The 27,150-nt window shown below is 40.1% G+C and overlaps 3 protein-coding genes across 5 annotated transcripts; all 3 read right to left on the bottom strand.

Annotated features, from left to right (window-relative positions):
• Positions 1-134: 134 nt before the first annotated feature.
• cnot10 (CCR4-NOT transcription complex, subunit 10) lies at positions 135-10,096 on the bottom strand. Of its 3 annotated transcripts, none has more exons than XM_047599263.1 (19): positions 9,887-10,096; positions 9,066-9,154; positions 8,398-8,559; positions 7,952-8,102; positions 7,124-7,263; positions 6,898-6,981; positions 6,724-6,807; positions 6,076-6,193; positions 5,785-5,934; positions 5,337-5,539; positions 4,986-5,107; positions 4,022-4,201; positions 3,067-3,147; positions 2,849-2,962; positions 2,367-2,497; positions 2,224-2,256; positions 1,972-2,099; positions 1,159-1,234; positions 135-285 (listed from the first exon to the last, which is right to left on the bottom strand). In XM_047599263.1, the coding sequence occupies exons 1-19, from the start codon at positions 9,900-9,902 to the stop codon at positions 215-217; spliced, it is 2,133 nt and encodes a 710-aa protein (XP_047455219.1). In that variant the 5' UTR covers positions 9,903-10,096; the 3' UTR covers positions 135-214. The 3 variants fall into 3 exon arrangements, with proteins under 3 accessions (XP_047455219.1, XP_047455221.1, XP_047455220.1); XM_047599265.1 differs by having other exon boundaries at positions 1,972-2,096; XM_047599264.1 differs by having other exon boundaries at positions 7,124-7,260.
• A 1,291-nt stretch (positions 10,097-11,387) lies between these two features.
• Positions 11,388-14,923, bottom strand: LOC125015865 (calcium homeostasis modulator protein 6-like). The gene is made up of 2 exons (XM_047597884.1): positions 14,295-14,923; positions 11,388-13,194 (listed from the first exon to the last, which is right to left on the bottom strand). The coding sequence occupies exons 1-2, from the start codon at positions 14,829-14,831 to the stop codon at positions 12,763-12,765; spliced, it is 969 nt and encodes a 322-aa protein (XP_047453840.1). The 5' UTR covers positions 14,832-14,923; the 3' UTR covers positions 11,388-12,762.
• Positions 14,924-15,691: 768 nt separating this feature from the next.
• On the bottom strand, positions 15,692-25,294 carry LOC125015710 (dysbindin-A-like). The gene is made up of 10 exons (XM_047597621.1): positions 25,082-25,294; positions 23,705-23,758; positions 23,247-23,297; positions 23,091-23,151; positions 22,525-22,657; positions 20,809-20,941; positions 19,991-20,013; positions 18,726-18,872; positions 18,361-18,489; positions 15,692-17,310 (listed from the first exon to the last, which is right to left on the bottom strand). Exons 1-10 carry the CDS (start codon positions 25,135-25,137, stop codon positions 17,018-17,020), a joined length of 1,080 nt encoding a protein of 359 aa, XP_047453577.1. The 5' UTR covers positions 25,138-25,294; the 3' UTR covers positions 15,692-17,017.
• Between the last annotated feature and the right edge of the window lie 1,856 nt (positions 25,295-27,150).

Raw genomic sequence — 27,150 nt, 5'->3', positions numbered from 1 at the left:
TTAGAATCACTTGTGTGTTAAAGCAGCCCTACACCTACAGCACAGGTGCCTTTAACTCTAGATGAGGATGTGAACATACGTCCCACTGTGGCTTTTCATAAGCTGCCCGGACAAAAATCTGAAGAGTCACAGGATTCTTAAGTAAATAAAATTTATTTCCATTATTCAGACAGCGCACAAATTCCTCGGTCAATTAAAAAGCCAGCCGGACGCCTCAGACCCTCTGGACCACCATGGGGAGCAGCTGGTTCCGTTTGATGATCTGCAGCGCACTCTGAGTGTTTCCTGAGGACACAACACAATTCAGAGATTATTTACAACTATTACACAAAAAAAAACAGACCAAGACTATCAGCTCCTGGTGAGTTCCCTCAAGCATTAACAATGGAAGGAGCTTCTCAATATGAACTATATGGAGGGAACTGCATTTATCAGGACTGCTGCAAAGGAATCATTACTGGTCTGATGCGTTCAAATTTGTTTCTTTCAACATGTGTGAAATACAGAGAAGGAGAATGGATGATATCTGTGTGTGCGGTTTCCACCATGGAGCATGAAAGGAGAAGGAAGATGTGAGTGTGGCTAGTGACACTAGTGACACCTTCACATCTCTTATTCATTCACAATTCAAGGCGCAACCTAAACTTCAGGGGATAAACCAGCCCCACAGTTCGGTTTGGTTACAATAATAACTACAGATTTAATTAAATTTATTACCACTATACATTGACTTCACCAAACTAAAATGTTTAAGTAATGTAACTAATGTATCTTAGTAAAACAAACCCTAAAATTAAAAGACTTTGCCTCCATCATCCTCCAGGTTAAACCCAAATGAACTAGTCTGGGATGAGATGGACCAAATAAGTGCCCCAGCGTGTGTGGGAAGACCATCAGGATAACATCGGTCGATATGGATGAAGAGTATAAATGATTTACTTTAGAGAATTTAAATAAATTCCTAAATAAAGCCATTTTTATGACTTAAGCTTTTTTACTACACTGTGGGTTTTCACTGGTCTATTGTAAACTCCTGAGATATACAGGTTCTACCTCAATAATAATTTGTAAATTTTACAAGAAAAATAAAATGCACAGGATTATAGATAATCCTTATGGGGTCAGACATAGAGACAGCGTGTTTGACGGAGGCATCACCGTTCTGTAGCTCTAGATACACTCCCAGCAGGATGGCTTCAGGTGGAATCTCCTTGGTGTTCACCATGGACGCAGCCTGACGAAGACAACGCAAATGAGTGACCTCTACATGTTTAGTGGGTGTACGGCTTCATTTATTCATTTTTTTAAAGTCGACTGTTGTCAAGCCAACACCAACTAGCCTCTGACGACGTCACTGATAAAAACACAGCAGAAAGTAATACTCTGTATCAATGAAACCCATATTCCTGACCTGAACACATATACTGAGAACAGACCGCTCATGTGCTACATACTGTGAGCTGCAGATATGTATAGCCTGTATAAAAACAGGCGGCACCTCAGCACATCAATAGCATTTAACAGTACTCCACAACTCCAAGAACTAGTATGAGAGAGCGAGAGGAAGAAGCTGGACAAGGTCATCAGGAAGTCCAGCTCTGCTCCCTGGTGTAATAATAATATGTGCAATATTATTATTACACCTCAAGGTTTAACTCTCTTACTATTTACTATGTACAACTACATCTACTACTTCTGTGCAATTCAAAACCCTGTACAGTCCACTGTACTTTTGTATACATGCCAGTATTTTTATTATTATTTATCCTTTATACCCTACACTTTTTACTCTTGATATTTTTGCTGCTTTTTGTATGCAGCAATTTCTTCATTGCAGGACAAATAAAGGTTTTGTTCATCTATACTACCCCTACTCTGTTTCAGTGCTTGACCAAAAAAAACAACCTTAAACACAATAAATATTTACGTCCAAGAAAGGTGCCAACGTTGCAAAGGTGTTTCCATGGTTACCTGATGCAAGCATTTGCGGGCCTTGTCGTACTCGCTCCTCAAGCAGTAGGCACTACCCAAATTGAAGAGAATCATGGCCCGGGCTGACGTCACACTGCTGGGGTAACACAAGGGAGTCTGCTTCCCTGCTGCACACAGGACACACAACTGTTAGAGATGCATGCAGTACTATTTTCTGTCTCAGTATCTGCTCTGAAGACGATGCTAAGGTTTTTATTATAGTACAATTATGCACGGAGGATAAATACTCACAGGACTCGACTGGCTCGTCTCCTTTGTCAGACCCTGTGGACAAAGACACATTTCATTAATCCCTTTAATTCATCCAATGTACTCTAACCACATAAACCTTTAAGGAAACAAGACTACATGCTTTAAGTGTGAAAACCACAAACCTTGGTCTTGCTCGCTGGTCAGTACTCCCACTGACACATCGCTGACGTTCTCTGGGTTGAGATGAGCGATGGCATCAGAGATCCTGTCCAATGAGATGAGGGCTTCGGCCGCATAGATGTGACCAAGGAACCTGAACAAATACAGGAGGAAGCAGCGGGATTCAATGTAGAACAGTTTTTACCAAGAAGATCGATACATTCATCTTCTATGATACTGCATTGTGACTCTATACTTCGTACTGTTTATTCCATCAGATGCTGGATTTAAAGCTTATTTACAGAGGATTTACAAGGAGCCAGAACAATACTACTTTGATCCATTACAAACAACTTTGTTTAAGCAAACAGTGCTCACAGTTGTCACTGGGTTGGCTGGCTCACCTGTATCATCAGATATATTGGTTAAATGAGAGCCAGGTTACACTTCTCATGTCATATCTTAACCATCATGCTCATGCGTGCATTTGTTTGTGGATGCTTACTTGAGGGATCCAGACACCCTTGTTTGATGGAGCAGTTTCTCTGCATGGTTTAGAGCCATCACGTTGTCCCCCAGAGCCAACGCCACATAGGCACTACAGGCCAGGATGGAGCACCTACACATCAAATGGTTACTCAGACACTGTGAAGCACTCTGGGTTCAAAAGCTTATTCAGTGAGGGCCAATGAATGTTTCATGGTAACACCGGTGTCTCTTTACCTGAGGTTTTCTACCTCCTGTTTTCTGAGAGGAGATGACGGGGCGGCAGACAAAAACTTATCGGCGTCCTGAGCTTTCCCACTGCAAAAAGCACAAACGACATCACACATCACAACATAAATCAAAGTCTACTGCATCACAGTCAAAATGAAACCACCAGTAAGGATGCAACATGTCATAAAATCACGTTTAATGCCAAATACAGTAGCATTTTCTTCTGGGCTATAAAACCATTCAGACAATACGCAGCCATAAAAAAATAAAAAACACTGTCACACTGTATCAGTGTTATTACAGGACCTCTTTGTTAGGAGGAACAGGGTAGGTAATTTGTGTTTTTTTTTCTTTACAAATTATGGACATGGTGGAGTCACACGTCACAGACAACCTCCACAATTATTACAATTACTAGAGGGCTTCAGGTAAAACTGCTCCCGGGCAAACAGGGCTTTAGACTAGTCTTGAAGCCACTCCAGTTTTTTTTCGTGTTTTAGGGTCTGAAGATGAAATGTTTGTACTTGGCTGCATTCATCATTCCCTCAGCTCCCACTTCTCTCTCTTTGTTCCTCGCAAACAACCATGACGCTGCTAAAACATTACAGACTTAGTTAAGAGCTTATGAATAGATTAACCTGTCACGTCACACTTTGCGCCATAAATTTCAACTGTAATGGGTAAAAATATTCATAAAGGCTCAAACAACATGCATGCTCTCCTTAAAAAACGGTGGTGCATTGGGAGGGAGATTCCCAAAAGAGTTCAGGAAAGGAGGTCACACAACAATTGTAAAATATTGGTCCTGATGAAGGTTGATAGACTGAAATGTTGAGCCAATAAACAGAGCTTAAAGGTGAGTGCAGGAGCAACTTGTGAATTTTTACTGTTAAAATATTCACTGTGCCTCCATATTTCCCTTTTAAAGAATCAATGTGTGGGATTGTGAAGCATGACTGACCTGCAGGCGTCACTGTTTTCACTGCCGCTCTCAATACTTCCTGACTGACTGGAGCTCTTGGAGCTGTTCTCTGTCTTGGCGTCTTGTTGCTGGTGTTCAGGTAGCAGTAGCAGAGCATTCCTCAGGCAGATAGCTGCAAACTCCATACTCGCTACTGGGATAGCTGCCGACTGGCCCTCACTGCACATGATACATCACTCATTAGTTACATAACAAGAAGTGTTGGGACCGTAAAAATGAATACAAATGAAAATGAAAGTCTGGGAGTCGTCATTAAGTTCAGTGAAGACTCCCTAGAGAAGACGTGTCAAACTCATTTTAGTTCAGGGACGACGCTTAATGTGATCGCAAAGGGGTCGGACCAGTAATACAATACAGTATGAACCTATAAATAACAACAAACTTCCCTTCGTTTTAGTGCAAATAAGTACGTTATGAAAATGTTCACATTCAATAAACTGCATAATTAGAAAACAAGGGGACATTTCTGAAGAAAAAGAAGTGTAATTTCTGTTTAGTTCTATGTCTCATTGTCGTGTTACGTCCACAACTCTTACTAAAACTGAACCCTTGGAATATCTGCAGTTAATGTCTTCAATGTAATTTTTGCACTTTGCAAATTCATCACATCAGCCATTTATTACCTGTGACCTAGAGTCTTTTGCCAACACTATCTTAATATAGTGTCAACATATGCAGAGGACAGTGAGTCGAGTAGGTGGTCCTTTAATGTGACCCAGGATATTAAGTGACACTGCTATGAATGTGGCAGCATGCGGCCCAGATCACCTACAGACTGTGTGCTGCAAGAATTTAAATGTGGTTCGTGTGTGTCATCAGTATCTGCCTGATATTACCATGTAGTACTGCTGTCCTCTGCTGGAAGGAAATGTAAATATCTACATCTAAAGACTCTCTTGTGGGGTCCAAGCTAGATGGCAAAGTAGACAAGGTTAACACTGACCTGTAGATAGTGTTATGTGAAGATTGGGATGCCAGGACAATCTTGCGATGATATCCCTGTCCCACGATGGACTGAACTATACCTTTTTTACAAGGCAAACCTTTGCTCTCCTGCTCCAACCCCTGTAAATATAAACACAAAGACCATATATACATATTCTATTTCATTAATAAATAAAAATCCCCTTTAAGTGAAAGGAGTATATCTTAGTTGCTCCTTGACTGAGTACATAACCTAGTGTTGATATAAGAACATACGAAACAACAAGTACTAAAAAAAATAAATCAAAGCACAAACAATACAAAATGCTCAAAGAAATACTGAACTATAAACTATAAAATAAAGTCTTACCCCTTTGTTGGCAGAGATGCAGCACTCCGCGAGCCGCAGCCACAGTCGAGGGTTTGAGTGATAAACCTGCACCGCTTCCATCAGACACTCAAATGCGGCCAGAGGCCTGCCGATGTGCAGCAGCTGAATACCACAGTTATACAGCAGCTCGTAGCGCTTGTTGGCTAGTAAAGCACACATGGGGATACCTGCAAATTTTTTATCTGCAAAAGAATAAGAATGAGACAAGAACCATAAACAGTGGGAAGACAATAAAGAAGAATAAAGACTGACTTACGGAGTACGAAGCGTATTTGTCTGGGCACTTGTTGTGGTAAATGTTTTTTTTTTTAAATCTAGTGCTTTACAGTCACGCATCTATCCATTCCTTCACACAAGCACGCACACATCCACACAACAGGATGAATGCAGCTACCTACAGGAGGTGCATGTAGCACGTAGCACCTACATTGAGTGTTTCTGCCATCTCCCAGCTGTGCACAGATGTGGTCATTCTCTTGCAGTGCCTTCTTGAAGTAGAAAACGCCAAGGTTATGCTTCCCCATGGCAAAGTGAATGCAGCCCAGATTGTTCCAGAACATACATCGAACACATTCACCTGAACGAAACACGTTGGTACACGTGAGTGATCCATCAACGAGCAACAAATGTTACTGTTAAAAACCAGTTACGTCAACAATGACGGCAAATTAGAAGAAGCTGCACATAAACATAATTGACTTTGACACCAGGGTTATACCTGTTTTGATGGGCCCAGGATGCTCTGCAATGTTGGAGCTGTTCAGTAGCTTAACTGCTTTCCGGTAGTTTCCTCTCAGATACTCAAAATTACTCTTGAGGAAGAGTGAGGGTGCCGACTGATGGAGGGGACGGAAAATAGGCATCAGAGAGAGAGAGAAGGAAAGGCTGTGCACTGACGCCATCAGCATTTCAACTAATTAGATAAAGCAAGTTTAAATTGTATATTTGGTTTGTGTGTATCTTGAGACATGGTTCATTCATAAAACAGCGTACATGGCTAGCTAATATTTCACTGCTCCTTATTGTTTGTTCATGCTAAGTGGAGGTTTTCATGGATCTCAGCGGTGGAGCCAAGTGAAACAGCAAGAGTTCGTTTAATTTAGTGGAAACATTTTGCCAGTATTGTTAGCAGTAATGATGTCAGCACAACAAAGTTTCACTAACTATTTGTGTGCGTTCCTAGTATAATACATTTTTTTTGGAAATACGTACAGTCGATTACACAACAGTTCCTCTTTATTGTAACCATTTCTTTTGTGAAGGCATTATATGTCCCATTCAGGACATGAAATTCAAATCCACTGATTGTATCTCAACCCTTTTATTGTTTATGACGTGTTGATATTAAAGCATTGCTGAGACTCACGTTCCCCGCTGTGTTCATCACCGATTTGATCTCCCTTTTACAGGCCTTGCAAGATTTCATCTGAATGTAGGCTCTCACTTTGTACTGGAAAAAGGAAAAAGGACAGTTACAATCATCCAGTAGTGGCTGGAAAAAGAAATAGTGGATGTTAAAATCTATGAAAAGAGCTCTTGCCTGGTGCATTTTTGATTTGGCTGCTTCAATCATGGTCGCAGACTCTGCCTTCTGGCTCACTCCGTCTTTGTTTGAACTGTTGTTCTGGAGACAAACACAGTTAAATAATGAAATAAGACTTTGCTGGCAATTCATGCATAAGATTTCATACTGTAACCAGGCCCCAGCAGATTTTGCATTTCATTTTGTAGAATTTTTCCAGTGACAATAAGATGTGGTAGGGTACCTCTCCTTTGCTGCTTTTGTTGCTTCCCTGTACGTACAGTTTGTCCATCACAGCCAGTAGATGAAGGGACTTTTCTGGCTGGAAGGTGAGCAGGTAGAGATCCACCAGCAAGAAGCAGACAGCCTGAGCAAACTTCTCTTCTAGGACAAATAACACAATGACTCCATGCCAAACTGTATACAAAAAAATACTGTCTTACTTCTGCAATGAAGCTTTTTTTAACATAAAAAAATAGATTAAAGGAAACCAAACGCACATTCGAGACAACAATAAACATTTCACACATTTCATTTTTAATCCTAACCCTCTATTGACATGATGACAACGCCAGAGAAATACTCAGACTATGTTTTTCGGTTTCACTTCAGGTGAAATCAGGTGCGTACTATTCCCCTTATTAAGCTGGATGTGAAGTTGATTCAAAACACAGCAACATATCTGTGGCTACCTCAAAGAATCTAAAATCTAAAATGTAGTATCCTTAGCATTTCGGCTTGACACCTTTACTCGTCAAGTATTAACTTCTCAACCATGTGAAGTTTGAGTCCAAGGTTCACATCTACAGCTCTGAACAACTGAGGGCTAGGTGAAATAAAAAGTTTAAAAGAAAATCAGCTTGTCTTGCTGTTTGTTCTGGAGGTAAACAGCAGATAAATGATAGACTAACATCTAAAACATTTTTTTTTTCAATGCCACAAGATATACCTGTACTACTGATGGTCGTATTGGGCATCCCTAGTTTTAGTCCTTGATAAATGATCCACTGATAAACTGTAAATCACATCAGAAGCAAATTAACATAACAAATCCAGAGAAGACACAACATACCAAATGGTTCCAGAAACTGGTAGAGCTTCTCTCCTATGCTGATGGCCTCAGAGTACTGACGCATGTAGTAGTGGATGATGGCTTGATTATAGTAGAGAACACTATATTCAACATCATCCAAACCATCAACATCCTCTCCTGATGTGTGAACCTGAAAGATACAAGTAGTGTAATAGATTGAATATTGCTGCCCCGGGATGCTACGCTGCCGCATGCCTGTTTCCCCAACAAAAGTGGACAAAGACATGCACTGTGTTGTGCTCATGTTGTCAGTGAAGACAACACAAAATCTAGATTTAAAGCAATAAAGAGATTCAAGAAAACATACCTGCATCAACATTGCTAATGGATCAAAGAAGGTTTGACAGTGGCATATCACATAATGAATATAAATTTAGCATGAACTTAAAGCAAGAGAAAAATATTATCCATATTTTGTCCATTACCTGGTTCTTCATTGCCATCAGGGTCTGCTTTAACGTCCCCACAGTGGTCTGATCGCTTTTGTAAAACTCAACAACTGCTTTATTCATGGCGATCTTTGCATCCTCTTTGTTGAGCTCCTGCAGGGCTTCAAGGTGTTTGAGGGACTCATCATACTTCCTAGCCTTTAAGCAAGACAAACACAAAATTCATAACATGTCTGATGTTCCATCTGTGCTACAAGTTGACATATAAAAATCAGCATTATACTTGAGACCTCTGAATGAGCAAGCACTACCAGTGCTAGTGCTGCTGCTACTACTACAGCTGTCCTGATCGGTATCAGAGCAAATCTAAACATTTCTAAAATGACTGGACCGGTATTGGGCTTCAGCCAAACACGACCTTTTGTAGTTATTTATTTTAGGTCTGTCATAAACCAAAACCATGTCCTTGCAGTAACAAAACATCTTATTCCCCTTAATGTCCTTGCAGCCAAGCTGCCAAAAGAAAACAAAGAAGAAAAATTGTTGTTCTTTTGTTTTGTTGGCTAGCTGAAGTAGTAGAGTATCCAAAATCATGTGTAATCATGTGTGCTGCATGGAAGATCAAAAAAAAAACTTGAATGGGACATCCCTAAGGTTAAGTGAAGATCTCTTAAATACATAATGAATAAAAGTAGAAGACTTACCAAAAATGCTTCATATGCACTAGCTGCCATTTCTTTCTCAAGGTCTGTGAGGCCAGATGACGATTTCTCATTCTTTGCCTCGCTTTGTTCTGTTAAAGAAGATAGAAAATGTTAAACTTCCCATGACATTGGTCTCTTACACCGATCAGCCACAACATTAAAACCAGAGATAAATAACATCCCCCCGTGAAAAAAAAATCATCACAATTAGTGGTTGCTCTTGGTTCTGTGAAGTGTCTTGATACACTTTCTATTGTCACTGACACTACATGTATATATAAAAGTGAATTTCTAGTGGGTGAAAAGTGCAGATTTCAGCGTTAATTCTGACATCCCGTCGACTCTAACATCTTCTTCATCTTTAATTCTCAAAAACCAACATGTTAATTAAGAACTGAACTACTTCCGTGTTATCATTTTAGCCGTTAATGACGTAACGACGTAGCTTGTAATTGACCGCTAGCTGAGCGTGCGATTAACGTTAAATACGGTTAGTGCTCGACTAAAAAAAACTAATTGCGTTCACGCTTATGGTCTTAATAAGTGTTTATTCGTATATTTGAATAAAAATGACGGTAATGTATTTGTTTTTTTACTTGTCTTCGTGCAGCGTATATCTCCACTAGGCTAACTTCCACTGGGACAAGCACTTTGAGTGTTATACCTATACCTATTTGGCTGAAAACCAAATCATAATGAGCCACGAACTATTCCCTTCAATTTGCACTGCTGGTTATTATACCACAAAACTGCACAACTGCATCAGCTAGCTCAAAAGAACGATATCAGGCCACGCAGCTAGCATTAGCCAACACACTCACCGGTGTTTTCTGCCATTTCCGGGGGATTTCTTTTTTTAAAAAAACAAAAACAACCCAAAATATGTACTCGCAGTTAAACTGGGACTGATTTCCTGTGGTGGGCAGAGGAGAGAAAAATGTATTAGCAAAGAAAGACGTAGTCTCTAAGTACTGCGCATACAAGATGGCTAGTTTAAATCTGTCTGGTGCGCTCTAAATACATTCTTCTTCTACGCTGTTTGGTCAAAGTAGCTTCAGCAGAGCAGCGCCCCCTACTGACCTCAACGCATCACGTCATCTTTTCTGTGTATATCTATATATATATATTTGTTATTCATTTATTTATTTATTTACAAAGTTACATCTACACAATTTAAGGGATACATGTCAATATAAAATGACAAAACTAAAACTGACTAAATATTACTGATGTCAGATTGACGTAACTCAGTTTCATTATCGCAGACATGGACAACAAGCTTCCCATATTTACATTTCTCCTAAGCCAGCACTTTCAAAAAGGAAATATTACCATGTTGACGTTGGTGAAGTTCCTAATTTAACACACATTGCTACAAAGCAGAAGGGGGTTTTTTGGAGACAATGGACAATCCTCAAACTCATCTCATTTTCCACGCGGACACAGGGAGAACACACAAACTCCACCCAGAAATGCCCGAGCTGGACCTGAACCCGGACCTCTTCTCTGGGAGGCATCAGCACTAACCCAATCCTCAAACTCCTCAAGTAAAAATGCCTGAAAGGTGATCAATAGAAGGAAGAATGCAACCCCAGGATTTGCATTTTCTTTGCATTTTACAACTCTACTACCTCTTGGTAGTGTTGTGATTTGTGCTTCCCCTATTCACCTTGCTGAACCATTTTTATCTTTAAAAAATCCAGCTGGTCCACTTTTTATTAGCGTTATTATTATCAATGCTGCATGCCCTTTGACCGCATTGTAAAGAGGACCTCAGAGAGAAACACAAAATAAAACAGTTGAATGAGCGCACGCTCCGGTGACAAATTACCTTCATGTGAATCAACAGAGAAGTAGAGAAGCCTCCACAGAGAACAGAGACAAACAGTCACCACCAAGAGTGTGTGAGGAAGTTGTCACATCCGTTTGTGGTAATTCTGTAGGCATGCAACTGAAAGTGCACTGCATCACACAGAATAGGTGTCAGTCAGAAAAAAATCTAACTAATTTGTAGTTAATATAAAAAAAAAAAGGAAAGGCTCTATCAGCATTTTTAAATACACGTGGTTAGCTCTTATACCTGCTCATTTCCTGTTGGAACAAACAAGGTATGTGGTGAACATGTAACTCATGTGAATCTTTGACTATACATCACTTCTCTATACTTGTTGCTGGCCATTTTTAACTGGTATTAACCATCTGTGTTGGTCAAGCTTTCTTAAATTTCCTCTTTTTTCATTTTCACCACCATTTGTCATGGGACACTTAATCAATTTAAAGCTCAACTTCAGGAAATCCCAGGATGAGGACTTCACTCTGGTCTTCATCAAATCAAACTTTATTTATATAACAGTTTTCATATAAAAATGCGACACATTGTGCTTCAAATAAAATAGCAAATAAAAGAAATGTACATTACAATGAATATTAAAATCCATCCCTCCCAACCCCACATACAGACCCATCCACGCACGCACACATACAACTATGGGGGTCATTTGCATCAAGATTCGCCACATCCTGCATCTCCGGGGCACCTCACACAAACAACACACACAGGTGCACAGGTGGAAAAAAAAAAGTCACAGCAATGGTTGTTTTTCCTGAAGACAATCATAAGAGATGCTTTAATAATAATAATTAAGAGCATCTTAATTTTAATATATTACATCTCGATGTGGCTGCACAGCAGACGGGACTACACTTCAGTGAGGACAACTGGGGCTCAGCATCAGTCCAAGAAACTCTCGGCCCGACACATAAACACGTCAACACCCTATACCTGTACGGGATGATGATTTGCACAACACTAGGGTGACTAGATTCCTGGGACACACAGAGAAATGTAGCGCAGTAACATGTAACATGTAACATGTAACATGTTTGAGGCTCTAGTAAAATAAAAATCCAGACAAGTTTGAAATCGTTTCATAGTTTGAGTATGATGCACTTTAAGGTCTCAAAAAGAGGAAAAAGAGGACATCTAGTCACCCTACACAACACGGTACATAATCTCTATCCACAGTTGTATTCCTATTTCACTCTCATTCAAATTAAGATCATATATTTTGTTCTAATTGTTTTTTTACAGTTCAGTCTTAAACAAGGCGAGGAACCACATTTGGTAACTCCAGCGCACATTTTAAATTGCGTCCCTGTTCCTTTCGGTGAGGTTTAGAAGCATGTGGTTTTCATACCACATGCTTCTTCACGGTACATTTCATACCCGTACCATGAAGAAATGGTGTAATGTCATCTAATGTGGTAACGTGTCTGTTGACGATGTGAATCATCTCTTATGTTCTAACGGTCTAAATGCATGTTTACATTTGTTTACCACTTAAAGGCAAGGAACCACATGTGTTAACTTCACTGAGCTTGATTTTCTACATGAAAATGAAAAATTTAGAAAAGTTCCACAAAAGTAAAAATGTCTTCTCGAAAGGCCGATACAGGGTAAATCTCATTCAGTCTCTCTTTAAATTGTGTTCTGCAATGGCAGTAAAGATTATTCTCATTCTTAATTCACCTCAATTTCGTAGGAATAGCTTACGAGGATCAACAGATGAGGTTTTAATGTATCAGATGACGCTGGTCATTTCACATATTGTCTCAGATGAGGGGTTTCCAATGTTCCTGCAACAAGGTCGGTTGCTCTGCCCTGACGTCTGCGATACGACCGTGCAGAAGATCCTCTTCACACCGGCATCGTGCCTCCGTCTACAAAATTAAGGATGGCCGGCTGGCCTGAGGGGCCTCTAGAGTCGACCGATGACATCCTCACCAGGTCGGTTTCGGTGTGCTGGCAGTTCTCCACATACCTGTGCAACGTGCTGTAGTAGTGGTCCCTGGTGCTAAACCTGTACAGAGAGGAGACGCTCTCCCAGGCCTCATTGGGGGGAGTGACGATGTCCTCGGGTTCTTTCTGGCTGAAAAAGCTCTTCAGGTTCCTCTCGGCGAGCTCTTTGGCGTGTTTAGTGGTGTACTGATTCATCAGATTGGCCTCCTCCTCAGCGTACACCCTCCAGAACTTGAGCTGCAGGTAGCTGATGGGGGATCTGCACCGAGCCACGCAGGTGAGCAGGAGGTTGAACACCATGATGGAGGAGATGAGCAGCCAGCCCAGAATCTGTGGTCAACGTTAACACACAGAGAATGATTCATAACTACGTATAAGACGGACGTTTAGTCACATGTCACACATGGGAAATGAAAGTTAAAAATTTTTAAAGTTGCAAGTTAATACTTGCAACTGACTTTATGTTCATTTTGATTCTGTGGAATATGAATTACCACATACAATGAGTCCTCACACTGTGTTACAATGCTGTAAATTTACACTAAAATACCGACAGTATGTATGATCCTGTCACATCCCAAGGCAGGAAATGACCGTTTTACGTTACATTTTACTTAGTGAGATGAAATACAGCAGAGTTTTGCAGTGTTGAGCTTAAAGGAAAGAAAACAGTATCCCAAAAGGCGTTGAATAAAGGCAACTTGTAGACTTGTAGAATTTCTTGAAGATGTTTCGCCACTGATCCGAGGGAGGAGGTGGGGGATTACTTACTCTTTGAATGGAGCTCTAACGAGGCCATTGTCAGTGGGAGCCTCCAGTCTCAAGGTATGAATGTGTGGAAACTTCTTGGGGATAGAAGTCAAAACCGAATTGAATTGAAGAAACTACCCGGATGAGTGTAGCTGCCTTTATTCAACGCCTTTTGGATTACCGTGACCTATAAATGGCTGAGAACATTCACACATGAAAGAAAACTGTATTTTTTTCCCCCACTGCATGGTGGGAAAATGAAACTTGGTGACCTGATTTTTCAAATTTATACACCATGCTAAAATGTGATGCCTATACAGCAAGACTGCGAAGGAATAAGTCATCAAATGTTTAGAAATAAAAAATAAATTGTCTAAATGTAAAAATATGATCCACATGGAGCAGTGTACAGTAATACACCGTGATTAACTGCTAATCCTTTACTGTGAAGGTGGAAAGTGACAGATATATGTTGTGATTTATGTTGTGACTCATAATAGCGGTGATAAACAGCAGCAAGATACCAACAACTTTACAGTAACTGGCCACATGCAGTGCAGGTTACATTCTCAAATTTAAACATTTAAACTAGTTTTAAGTTTATAAAAACACACAATGCCTTGTGGAACACACCTTGAGACCCCGTGAGTCGTGCGGTTTTTACGCACCAGCCAACTAACCTGAGAGTGAGCGCGCAGGGTGAGCATAACATCATCTCTCGCATCCGCGGGTACTTCGTTTACTTTCCCGCAGGGTAACCTGTACAGCTCCGCTTCACACTTCGCCCGAACGCTGACATCGCCGCACACATGCTTGTTGTAAGCGCTCACGTTGGTCCCGGTCATCGCGCACACGTAGTAGTTCCCGTTGAGCAGAGCCACGGCCATCCAGCTGGACGGCGCCACCACAGCGCCGGCACTGATCTGCAGCAGGACCACGACGGTGGTGGCTATCCTCCGAGGCTCTCTCCTGCGTTGGCACAGACCCGTCAGCAGCTTCCACATCTTCTTACTCAGGATGTAACCCAGCAGCAACAGAGCCAGGGCGGGCACCAACAAGAACACCAAGCCGTAGATGAAGTTCATGTCATTGCAGGGACACTTGAACACCACCGAGGAGAAGATCTGCTCTCCTCCCGCCGTCAGCAGGGCGACCAAGCCGAAACCGAGGTTGCTCTGTTTGTTGGCGATGTCCAGAACCACCTTGAACTTGTCCATCTCCGACAGCCGCCAGGGACTAGTAAGGGGGAAAAAAAGTAATGCTTTCACTTCCACCTTTAATGTGTGCCTGTTGTCAGCCCGCCTCCGCCCGCCCCTGCTTAGGTCGGACCCGCTGTTATAGAAGATGTTGAATGGATGAATGTCACAGTGCGGTAACACAACACCCTCGGTGTGATCAGATAGCACCGCACGGGTTTACCTGAGCTCCAAATAGGTTATTTAACACAACTAAAACCCTCTGTGAAAAGTTATACACGGTGTCTGTGAATGTTTCCTCCTTGTGTAAAGGGCATAGAAATAATGCGAGCAGGGTGATTAAATGAAAATGCAACACATTCCCCCTTTAAGAATAAGCGATTTTAAATAAAAATAAATTTAACCTTCCCATTGTCTTCTTATCATTCAGTGTTTAACTCCTCAAAATATTTTTGCCTCACATTTAATGGGGACACTGACAGGGACATTGGTCCCAACAAAGGATTATTATTAGATAATATAGCAGTGATTATAGTTTTTTTTATACCAAATGACCAAGAATGTGTACTTAGAAATGATATAACGCCACTTAAACATATCATTTTTCTGATATAAGGTCAATGATTGAGATTTTATGGTGATTTCTCAGGTATTCTGGATGTGTATGTGGGATGGGGGGTTATGTAAAGAGCTATTTATGAAGTCAACAAACATAAAACATTTTTAAATTGAATCATTTTCCGAAGGTTTAAGTTGCTAATGATCATTTCTTGTTTCAAGTTAGTCATGAGCACAGACTTCCTGTACTAATGGGATTCCACAGACATAACCTGCTCATCATTCATTCCCTTTCAGCAGCTAGGATGACCCACACACTGAGATGTTTTTTATTTTTATTTTTTATTTTTTTGCACTGGATACAGTTTATTAGACTTCCCTGTAATCCCACACGTCCTCCCCAACATTAGCTTTTGGTCCGGGTCTTAAGAATTTACCTTCAATTTAAAAGAATGTGTCCTCCATGAGGAAAAACTTAACCGATGACTTTTCTCCCTCTGTAGCCACAACAAACATTTCAACATCTCTGTTTGCATTTGAACTCATGTCAGACACATTCTCACTTTATTGTTTCGAGATCATGTTAAATGCGAATGGCACGATATAAATAAAAATGAATTGAACTAAAACTCATACAGAAGCACTTCACAATGTTGCACGCAGCCTCTCGCGTCATTACAGTTGTTAGCATCAATGTTTCTCTGTGTGTACGTTAAGAGACTTGATCAGCGACGCACTCCTCCTGACATTTTAGCTCTGGGTGCATCGTTCTTCATTAGTCAAGCATTTCAACCATGTGTGATCAAGGTAGAGCATCTAGGCACATACACTGATCAGCCATAACATTAAAACCACTGGAAGGAGAAGTAAATAACATTGACCGTCTTGTCATGGAATTTGTTTCGTTTTGGACCTGGAATTCATTCGCGTGGATGTTACTTAGACATGTAGCACACACCTAGACCAGACCAGACCAGACCAGACCAGACCAGGCACCCCCACAACATAGCAATGACACCCCTTGTTGGCAGGAGCCACCCCCAACATAAGCACACACACATAAAAATGTCTGAGGAACAACTCAAAAAACAAAAACAAAACAAAACAAAAAAAAGGTGTTGACCTGGCCTCCAAATTCACTGGTGGTCATAATGTTATGCCTGATCGGTGAACTAAAGCTATAAAACGGCCAAAATCTAAATTTCACATTAGACACAATGTGAGACCTGAAGAGGCAATGATTTACATATTCATATTACGATGCCTAAGGACACAAACATCAGGCAGTGAAGAAAAAAAAAAAAAAAAAAAAAGGAAAACAGGAATGTTAAGGATCAGCTTCATGTCCCGTCTAGTTTTCCTATCAACAATAAATCCTATGTTGGAATATTTTCTGACTTGCCTAAGCTGATATACTGTACAGTAGATGAGGCATTCTGCTATTTCCGTAGAAACTGGTATAATAAAAGATAAAAATAAGTGCATCACAGATGTTTCAGATCAAATACTTTCAGGACAATGTCGGGCCTCTTTGACACAGCAAAACAAAACCGTCTTATCAGGCTTATACGTTTAAGAGCTGCTAATGCTACGCTGTGCTGTATAAAGTCAGTGCTGTTAAGAGGTAAAAATAGTAAACCATGCAGTTTTCAAGGTGCGTCATGGGTGCGGTCGCTGGGCGACACAGAAGGAAGGTCCCCTGAGGAGTCGCTTTCATCAGAGCCCCTGACTGCGCCAACGTCCTGCAGGGCGACCAGCGACATGTCCGGCTGGACGTCCTCCTCGTCCAGTTGCACCAGGGGCTCGTCACTCTCCTCGCCGGCCTCTTCCTCCACCTCCTCCTCCTCGTCCTCTTGCTGCCACGCTGCGTCCTGGCTTGACGGTTGGTTGCTGGTGGGAGAGATTTGGCTCCACGATTCTGAAGAGTCGGGCTGGTCTGGACCTGATGGAGAAGACAGCTCTTAATAATAACTCTGAAGAACTAATTCTAACATCTGACGGATAAAAGTAGGAGGAAACCTTTGTCTGTTAACGAGACGAGACTAAAAGGTTATTTCATACTACAGGGTGTTATTTGAATATCGGACATTCAAAATAAATGTGAATCCAACATATTTCAGTAAAAACATAGATGGTAAAAAGAGGCAGAAGACGTTATCTTTCAGTCAGCACTTCACTCACTCAGTGATACAGGAGCCGTCTCATCAGCACGCGCTACACCTGTCAATCTAAGCCTCCGGCACACAGTAGGCCCTGCCCCCATTGCTGCAGAGCCAATCACGAGGCTGCTCCAACTCTGTTGGCCGAGAGTCCATTCAGTCCCCAGGTGAATTTCCAGGTACACGCTGCTGTATTAGCAGAAGAGAAGCTAACAGTGCAGCTAGCTCCCATCAGCCATCTACTGACGCCAAAATGATTTGGTGATTCACTGTCCCTGCTACATTTAGCTACGTTTAAAGGTAAAACTTGAATCTGCCAATGATTTTCTTCATCTGTCACCCTAACGTTGTTTGAAATATTTGAATATTTGAACCTGTGTATTATTTGAACAGCTTAATATTGAATGCAAAATGATAATAATGTGTATATATAAACACTGGGTTGAGTTTAATATAGAACAGTAGGTAGGGGGTCCCTACTTAATCTCTCAGTCAGTTTGGGAGGGGGGCAGTGAAGAGTCCTACTTGACAAGATGCACCACATTGCGCTAAATGAAGTTAGTGCCTTCTGACTTTTGTGTGTGTAATAATTTTGCATTTAGAAAACAAAAACTGTCCTGGAATGAATTCTTCTTGCCCAAAAAGTCCGAATATAAAGTTATACAGTAAACCATTCAAGTTGCAAGCCTGCAATTAATAGTGTTCCCCTTAATTATGTGTTTTACCTCATTATGTTTGCATTTGAATTGCATTAATACTTAGAAGTACTGTCCTCTCAAACGCATAGGAATATGATTATTTGTATTTTCTACTGGTTGCACAGTTTTTTTTACCTGCAGTCAGTGATGATTCAGTACTGATGTCGTCACCGGTGGAGTTGAGGAAATCATCCAAAGCCTCCTGGTCTGATATGTTCGTTACTGCCACCTGATCCAGGACACTCGTATCTTCTCCTGCTGGTTCTGCACATGCATTGTAAGAAAAAAAAATTGCACCTTTACATGATTCACTTAGAATGAGTTTTTCTTAAATAACGACTGACAGGAGAAGTAAATAACATCAACCATCTTCTGACACTTCAATGTTCTGTTGGGAAACTTTAGGACCTGGCATTTGTGGCCACCATCCGTCTCGTCCACTGTTTGTTTTGCTTTTTTGAACAGCCAGCATTAAGTTCCTGTTTTACTGGTTTACTTACGTCTGTGCTGTAGATACCCGGTGGAGAGGTACTGTTCCATATCTTGGTGAAAGGCCTCTTCGTAGATTTTCTGGCGTTCTCTTAGTTTTTGCTGCATGGCCTGCTCCAGCTCTGCAACCTTCTGAGCATGCTCAGAACTCAGCTCCGCTGCAAACAGGAAGACGCATGATTTTACAATATCCTCACATCTTCAGCGTTTCACACCATCACTGACATGAACAGTATCAGGACTCTTTCTTTGTAACTGAGTGGACGCGGACTGGTGTTTGGTTTGTGTATCAGCCACCTTAGTGAGTTTTTGGGGGGATGTTTTATGTATTTTTTTCTAATGCAGCCAGACAAAAGAGGTGTCATCATTAATAATCTGTTAGTTCCAGTGTCATCTAACACCGTGACTCTCTCCAGTATCCTACATAAGTGATGGATTTCTGCAGAGAAAGCTGTTGAGACACAGGAGGAAGGATCTCAGTCCTAACCCTAACAACACGGGTTTACATGAGCTTTAAAGGCCTATTAGCCTGGGATTAGTTTTACCTGAGGAAGTCATTTGATTCAAATATATTCAAATATTACCCCCGCCCCCACATCTGTGTTTTAATGTGGACGCATTCACACGGGATAAACTAAGTCTGAGTTTTACTCAAATTCACGTTCCATTGTTGTGGCTCTGCTATTTTCCGTCTCACTCCACTACGCGTCAGAGACAGTTTTAATTACTTTGCAAATTATAATGGATGATAAAAACATATTTTTGATCCTATTTATCCTAAGAAATAACCAACGACCTGTCAGTGTTTAAACCAGCTCCATCTTTACAGATGAACACATTAATAAATGATATAATGATTGAATCCGTCTAAATGGGTGAATAGTTAAGTGACATCTCAACTTTGCGCTCTAACATCTGTCCAAACTTTGAATCCTTCACATTTCTTAAGTGACAAGATGCAGAAGAAAGCCGCAAATCAAACATAAATCAGATTTACCAGAGGACCTCTGCGTTTTGAGAATCATGTTAGGTAATTTGAGGTGTAATTTTTACCTTACAAATCACGGATATGGATGATTCACACGGGATTAAGATCAGCTCTGACATTATTAGAAATTGCTGGAGGTAAAACTAATCCTGTGCAAATAGGTCTTAAGAAATAAAAAGCGCAACCTGATCCTCAGTCTGGGAGTGGCTGAGTTACTGCATGATCTACATTAAACCTCAGAGTACATGAACAACTGACACAGAGCAGTTCCATCTGACAAAAGCTCACCTTCCAGAAGCTCCACTTCCCTCCTGTTACAACAGAAAACATTACACAATTCAGCATTTCATTAGAATATTCAAGAAGAATAAACCTTTCATTTAAATTTATGTAACACACATCATCAAAAACAGTCGAAATTAAAACCTTGAGTATCAATTCAATACTGACCACTTGAATTGCCAACTATGTGCAATTAGTTTAAAAGAAGAGAAAAAGTTTCCTCGAGGAAAAAGATATTACAGAGATGGTTAAATTATCAGTCCATTTCAGGACAGGACAGTCACATGGTGCATGTGTGATGTAGGAGAATACAAGTAAGACTCTCCTGGATAATACTGAATATTAAAAGGTTGGTGTGATTTTGGAAGAAATCTCTATTTTTAAGTATTTCACTAACGGGCAAATAAAGGAATTTCAAGAAAACAAAAAATCCTTGTGTCAAAGAAATACGTCTTATATTTTGTCCAGAGAAAAGTCTTGATAAAGATGATTTGACTGAACTGAACTGTAATGATTTTTATGGTTGTGACTCTGTGCCAATTGTTTTGAAATGCGTTACTGGCATCAAATTCACAATTTTATATACTGTCAATTACACAAAGTTCAGTTTGCATCATTTTACAGTGCGTAAAATAAAAATAAAATGTGCACAAAATCAGATTGCATGGAGTATAATTCATGGTGATTCTTTTACATGTAATTTATTAATCATAAATAAACATAAAGAGCTAGTATTTGCAGCATAAAAGCCTCGGAGCAAACCAATGATTGCAGTAGAGAAGTAAATGCAATACCACATTTAAAGCGAATAGTAAATCTCATACTTCTTCTTTTTCTTGTAGACGTCCAGTTGGCTCATGTGATGTTGTTTGACTGTCTGCTGTTCACACTGAGCGCACAGAGTCTCCAGGTACGCCAGTCTGCTCTCCATCTCCTCAAAATCTCCTTCCAAATGAGCTGGAAAGAAACAAACGCACATTAAAGAGAAGTCATGTCATGTGGATTTCAGTCCCCCCGCCCCCCAAAAGACCCCAAAAAACGGGTCAACTTCAGCCACTGCAACAGGACACTCTTTATAATGCCACTCCATATCCCCCTGGCTTCCGGCATTTGTGCTATAAAAACTTACATTTAAAGGTGAGTTTTGGTGGTTCAATAAATACTTTGGCCACATTAGCTGGGGCAATGAACCAAACTGCAAACACCAGAGCCTTAACTACCTGACAGGTCTATGCTTGAAATATCTTGCATCATTTCCTGCCTCAATCCTTTGAACTGCACGTGCCTCATACCACCTTTTCTAGTACTGTGGGAACCACTTCCTCATTTATGACAAACCTCTTATTTCCTACCTTTCCCTTAATAACTGAGATACTCTTAGACTTACTCATATTCACTTTCGTCCTAGCCCACTGCAAGCCGCTGCTTGTCCAGCTGTTTGCTAACACATGGAGAAGTTGACGTCACAATCGTCATGTCATCCATGTAGGCCCCAATGGGGGGGGAGAGGGGGCTTTGACTAGACCTTTAATACTGGCTAGGACTCTAAAAATAAAAAATATCAGAGGGGAATGACATCTTCCTAAGCCTTTCCTTATCTTTATGCACTTCCTCTGAGTACTCCTCCAGTTCCTGCTTTGGCACCATCAGGCTGCCATTCTTCTCTTTACCAAACAGCAACTACACAAATAGGAACGGATCCCTATAAATCCCTATGCTACTCTCACCCACTCTTTCATTCTCCTATTTTTGCTAATGTTCTCCACCCTTCTTAGCGCTGCCAACCACTCCTTCACACATGCCTGGAAGCAACTATTGCCTTTCTTCTTCTCCTCCTCTGTAGCTTTCCTCCACTGCTTCTTATGCATTCTCCTCTCCTGTATAAGTCTATCGATTCTGAGACCTAACTATCTCTGGTTTCTTCCTTTTCTCACTAATACCAAATCTTTCCTTACCATAATCCTAGATAATATCTCCCATCTTCTCCAACTTACTCTCTGCCGTCCCTTTTAGCTCACCTAGCACACTTCCTAGTTTCAGCTGCACCTGGCCACCTCACCTTTGGTTTCTGACTTAACTATCCAACAGCTGCAGGTAAAAAGTGATGGGACATGCCAACACTTCTCCCTCTGCCTAAGAACATAAGTAAAACACTAAAAGCCTCCAGCTAACTAGCCAACACCTGAATGACATTAGGTGGAAGGGTCACATTAAAAGTGTGTCAGGTCAAGACACAAACCTGCTCATTTCTACTCATTTTTGGTTATTAATCTGATTTCTTCTGTTGAACAACAACAAAAAAGAGGTTTCTACTATGTTGTGAATTTTAAAAAGAAGGTAATTTAGTCTGGTTATATAAAAGATTTATAATAATTATAATAATAATAATAATAATAATAATAATAATAACTACTCCCTACTATGCAAGGGAGACCTACATAGTAGTAGGAACGTGGTCATAATGTTATGCCTGATCAGTGTATCCCGCCATCTTAATAGTGGTTTTGAATGTATTTTTACAGACAGAAGTGAAACCATACCTATGTTAGCAGTGATGGCATCGAGCTCACTGATGAAGGCCGGTAAACTCTGTAGTTGCTCCTGTAGTTGTGTCAGAACTATTCTTCTTCTCTCCCACTGAGCTGAGAGCATCACTATGTCGCCATCTACTGCCTGAAAAACAGAGATGTGACGGTAAGAAGGAGCAGAGGGAGCAGCTCATGTGATGATGAGGACTGAAAGTGCCAAACGACATTTTATTCAACATGTACTGGAAATAATACAAATAATAAATCGTTCTGATTTGCATTTTTCAGTTGCCATCTTTGTTCAGTCTTTCACTTTTGTTAATTGATTCATTAATTTACTATTTGGTGATGTATTTATCTCTATTTTTCCTTTAAATTTGAACTATTACCTTCTTACAATTATATATGCATTTCTAAAGCTCTGATGCAAAGAACCAACTTTTTATGCAAATTAAAACAACTCGCTGGATGAATGAGTTTCACTCTCAGAAAAAAAAAGTGTGAATTTCCATCTAATGTCCACTTTAAAAATGTATTGATGCGTTTCTAACCAGGGAGAAAAGAGAAATACTCCGTACCTGTGCGTCCTGAGCACAGTCTTTAGATCTTTTGTGGAGCAGAAACCAACTGTCCTCATACCTACAGGAACCAAATCATATAAATAAAATAAAAACACACTCTTCATGTGCATTAAAACTGTGTGTTTGTTTGCGTTTGTGCGTGTGTGCAGAAACCTGCTCAGTAGTTCCAGCCCAGCAGTGAAATGAGGCCAGTTTTCTTCAAACCTGAAGAACAAATAAAAGACATAGATTCCCATTAACGTTACACATCTTTGCAAATTATTGACAAAATAATGCCTGATTAAGCTGGACGAATCTTAACTAACAAACTCTTTAACTTTTTGTGATGTAGTTTTTTATTTTATATTCTTCAGAGTAGCCACGTTTTGATTTGATGACAACATTTCCACCTTCATTTCACCTTTATCCTGCAAGCGTTTCAGCTGATTCCACTAGAGGGCGCACTCCAAACACTAACAACCTTTTCTGAAGTTTGTCCATCAAATTTTATAACCCAGCGAGGCCACTGAGCCAAGAATTGTTTCTATCCGTGCTCCACTCACATCTCAAAGGTTCTTGTTGGATTGAAACAACCCAATAAAAGACACACACACACACACTTTTCTACTCACCGTGTTCTCCTCCTTATTTTTGTATCTCTTGATTTGTCACCAAGGGTCTTGAAGCTGGAGAAAGAAAGGCACGAATAATTAAATGAATAAAAGACAAATAATTGTAATAATAAACACCAATTGTGTGTCAACCACGACTCTATGATCCATCTGTAACATTAATCCCATGGGACAAATAAAGTCTCTAAATTAACTATTAAACAGATGACAAACAACATTAGTCAGTGGTGCAGCAGGCCACACTTTATTTGATTTGATTTGATTAGTCTTTATTCTGAACATGTTAAAAAAAGATAAAGAAAAAAAAAATAAAAAGTCATACAAAACAAGTCCTGAAGAACAAGTCCCATATTAAGTCACTAAACAAAGAAAGCTCGGAAAGGAGCAGGAGGAAGCCGAGCTTTTCAGTTGTCACCCCTTTCTCACTACTCCATCACTCCACAATCAATAACCAATAAACAAAATACAAGAACATCAGTCACAGACTTGTTCTCAGTTTCATCATAACCTACATAGTCTTCCTGTCCTCATTCTCATATATTTTTAGTAACATGTATGTTAGAAATTCCTCTGAAATGATAGGAGGCCGGGATAAGGAGCAAAAAGACCAGAAAATAAACAACATTTCATTCACTATTCAATCCACACGCCTTGTTTTGAACTGTTGTATAGTAAATAATGATTTTGTTTTCGTCCCTTTACTTTCCACACAGATTAATAAATGCTGACGTAAAGTTGAACCACTGTGAGGCCATGAATACCACAGAGGGACTGTTCAGTTTATCTGTAAATGGTTGTAAATGCAAAATCATTTAAAAGAATGAACTAATGTTGTGGTCATTTTTTGATTGATTGTTAAGGACTTAGACAGACACAAACCTTGCAATCATTTGTGCAAAAATACTGTGCAGCTTAGTGCAAGTCCCAGTCAATGAAATGTTTGTGTGTGTGTTAGAAGGTGAGTGTATGTCTGTTTGAGAAAGTATGTGTCTGTGTGAGAGATAGAGTTCTGTAGGGGGATATACGTGAATGCATGAATTTACAATATTTTAAAGCACATATGCCCAAAAAGTGCAGTAATTCAGTGGTATTTAGTCCAGTATAGATGGCGTGGAGATAAAAACTCTTCCTCTTTTTTGTTTTTTCGTGTTGTTTACGTGCTGTTTATTCGCCTCGGTGGCTTCTGATGTCGTGATCACAGGTTCACGGGTTTAATCCGTGGGCCTCAGTGTTCATTCTTCAGTCAAAGTGGATAATTGTGACCCGTTTCCCTCGTGACCCGACGTGAGGTTAGTGGATATGTTATGCTACATGCTACACGTTTAGCAAAAATAACCCAACAGATATCAGCTAAAGATGTCATGAAAGCAAACCAACCTCGTCGTGAAATCCTGCTGCACCATGTGAAACCTTTCTTTGAAGTTCTGAAACATGATTTCTCCAGATGTAAGCGACAGAATAACGAGCTGTCAAAGCTAAACTCTTGTGTAAAATGCTCTGGGGGAGTTCGCAGCAGCTGACTTGTGTTTACCCTCCTCTCTTCTACGATGGTGTGGTATTAATTTATTCCTGAGTTTTGTCTGTCAGGGAGATTTACACTGTGACTTCTTGGATCCACTCAGTCTGACACCGCATGAAACACCTAATATACGGACACAAGAAGGATTTACATCGACTGTAACATGAAAGGAAATATTTTTTAAAGCCTTCCTGAGAATAGATGCCTGATAGGCTAAACTCAGGGTGAAATGTATCCTTATAACGTTGCGATTCATTACTAAGGTGCATTAGCGCCACCTACTGTGTTGGAGTTTGGGTCAGAGTTGCGGGAGAAAAACTAAATAAAAATACTGTGTGGAACCTAAAGTAACTTCATTTTCCCTATTTGTTGTAGTGCAAAGAAGAATAATTAAATTAGGAGAAGATTTACATTCAATAAACAAAATTTAAAAAATTGATTCTTAAGAAAAATAAGTGCAATCTGGGCACATTACTGTCTGCTGTTTAGTCCTGGACCTCACTGTTGCGTTCTATATAATATACTAAAGTAGACTACAATTAGTATAGCCTGTACACGTGCCAAATAACATTAATCAGCGGTGCAGCAGGCCACACTTTATTTTATTTGATTTGATTAGTCTTTATTCCGAACATGTTAAAAAAGATAAAGAAAGAAAAAATAAAAAGTCATACAAAACAAGTCCTAAAGAACAAGTCCCATATTAAGTCACTAAACAACGAATGCTCAGAAAGGAAAAACTAAATGAAAATACTGTGTGGAACCTAAAGTAACTTCATTTCCCCCATTTGTTCTAGTGCAAATAAGAATAATTAAATTAGGAGAAGATTTACATTCAATAAACAAAATTTAAAAAATTGATTCTTAAGAAAAATAAGTGCAATATGGGCACATTGCTATTTACTGTTTAGTCCCGAGTCTCAGTGTTCTATATAATATATAATATACTGTATATAGTAGGCTACATTTAGTACAGCCTGCACACGTACACGCAGATGCGCACAAGAGTGGGCGTCCACACCTGTGCGTATATCCGTACATATGTGCACCCTCCACACATGTGCGTTGCGCTGTTTCATTCATAATTAGGTTTATCCAGTTTTTAAGGAAGCTTAAGGAATATTAATTCATCCATCACTTTTGGAGATTAATACAAACTGTAATTCTACTTTTACTCCATTTTGGATAATAGTGAATATTATATAAACCCAATATTATTTTGATCCCACTCCTATATCAGCAGAACTAAAGTTCTTCCTATTGTCGTTCACCAGTCAAATTAAACGTACTCAGAACTCCACACACATTATTTATTTATTTTATTTTTTTACTAGGAACACTGTTTTTTTCTTTTACTGAAAATCTTGAGAACACAAGGAAAAGTTTTAGAGGGACACCCTGAATCGACCTGCAACGCAGTAATTCACATTTTACTCACTGCTGTTGCTGCTTAGGTAATAAACAGACTTATAGAAATAACAATGTGCCGTTTTATTGTAAATCACAGGGATATGGCGAGTAGCATTACTGTCATTACAGTGTAAGAAACACAGCTTCACAAATGTACATTCATAGACCCAAACGAAGTATGTGGTCAGTACAAAAAAAAAACAACAACCCACAACTAAACAAATGGAAGGCCGGTTAGCGCGGTTAGTGCAGAGGATCCAGAAAAGGGCTCGTGGTGGATTTGAGGTGAGACAGAAAAGAAGGCGCTGAAAAAGACTTCATCACCACAGAGATCAGGGCGATGGTAGCTTTTTAAGGTGTGTGATGCTTGGTGTCTTGTGGGCAGGAGTGATGATGTGACGACGTGGAGGCAGGCTGGCATGATACAGGTCTCCAGTGTTGGAAATGTGTGATGAGTGAAGTGGTTCGAGGTGGATGGAGCTGGTTCTTGTCTGAGACAAGAGAGTTCAGCCTCTTT

The sequence above is a fragment of the Mugil cephalus genome, chromosome 11 (genome assembly GCF_022458985.1).
Source record: "Mugil cephalus isolate CIBA_MC_2020 chromosome 11, CIBA_Mcephalus_1.1, whole genome shotgun sequence".
Lineage (NCBI taxonomy): Eukaryota > Metazoa > Chordata > Actinopteri > Mugiliformes > Mugilidae > Mugil > Mugil cephalus.
This window is presented reverse-complemented; position numbering and strand designations above follow the sequence as displayed.

What these genes read in the sequence shown, in the direction of transcription:
- cnot10 (XM_047599263.1), bottom strand. An exon ending in GACCAGCGAGCAAGACCAAG is followed by an intron (nt 2,257 to 2,366) that starts GTTTGTGGTTTT and finishes CTTTGTCCACAG; the next exon opens with GGTCTGACAAAGGAGACGAG. An exon ending in AGACGAGCCAGTCGAGTCCT is followed by an intron (nt 2,100 to 2,223) that starts GTGAGTATTTAT and finishes TCCTGTGTGCAG; the next exon opens with CAGGGAAGCAGACTCCCTTG.
- LOC125015865 (XM_047597884.1), bottom strand. Translation starts at nt 14,831, where the DNA reads ATGGACAAGTTCAAGGTGGTTCTGGACATCGCCAACAAACAGAGCAAC. An exon ending in CCCTGCGCGCTCACTCTCAG is followed by an intron (nt 13,195 to 14,294) that starts GTTAGTTGGCTG and finishes CGTTGACCACAG; the next exon opens with ATTCTGGGCTGGCTGCTCAT.
- LOC125015710 (XM_047597621.1), bottom strand. Translation starts at nt 25,137, where the DNA reads ATGTTTCAGAACTTCAAAGAAAGGTTTCACATGGTGCAGCAGGATTTC. An exon ending in TGCCATCACTGCTAACATAG is followed by an intron (nt 20,942 to 22,524) that starts GTATGGTTTCAC and finishes GTTTCTTTCCAG; the next exon opens with CTCATTTGGAAGGAGATTTT. An exon ending in GTCTACAAGAAAAAGAAGAA is followed by an intron (nt 20,014 to 20,808) that starts GTATGAGATTTA and finishes CTGTTGTAACAG; the next exon opens with GAGGGAAGTGGAGCTTCTGG.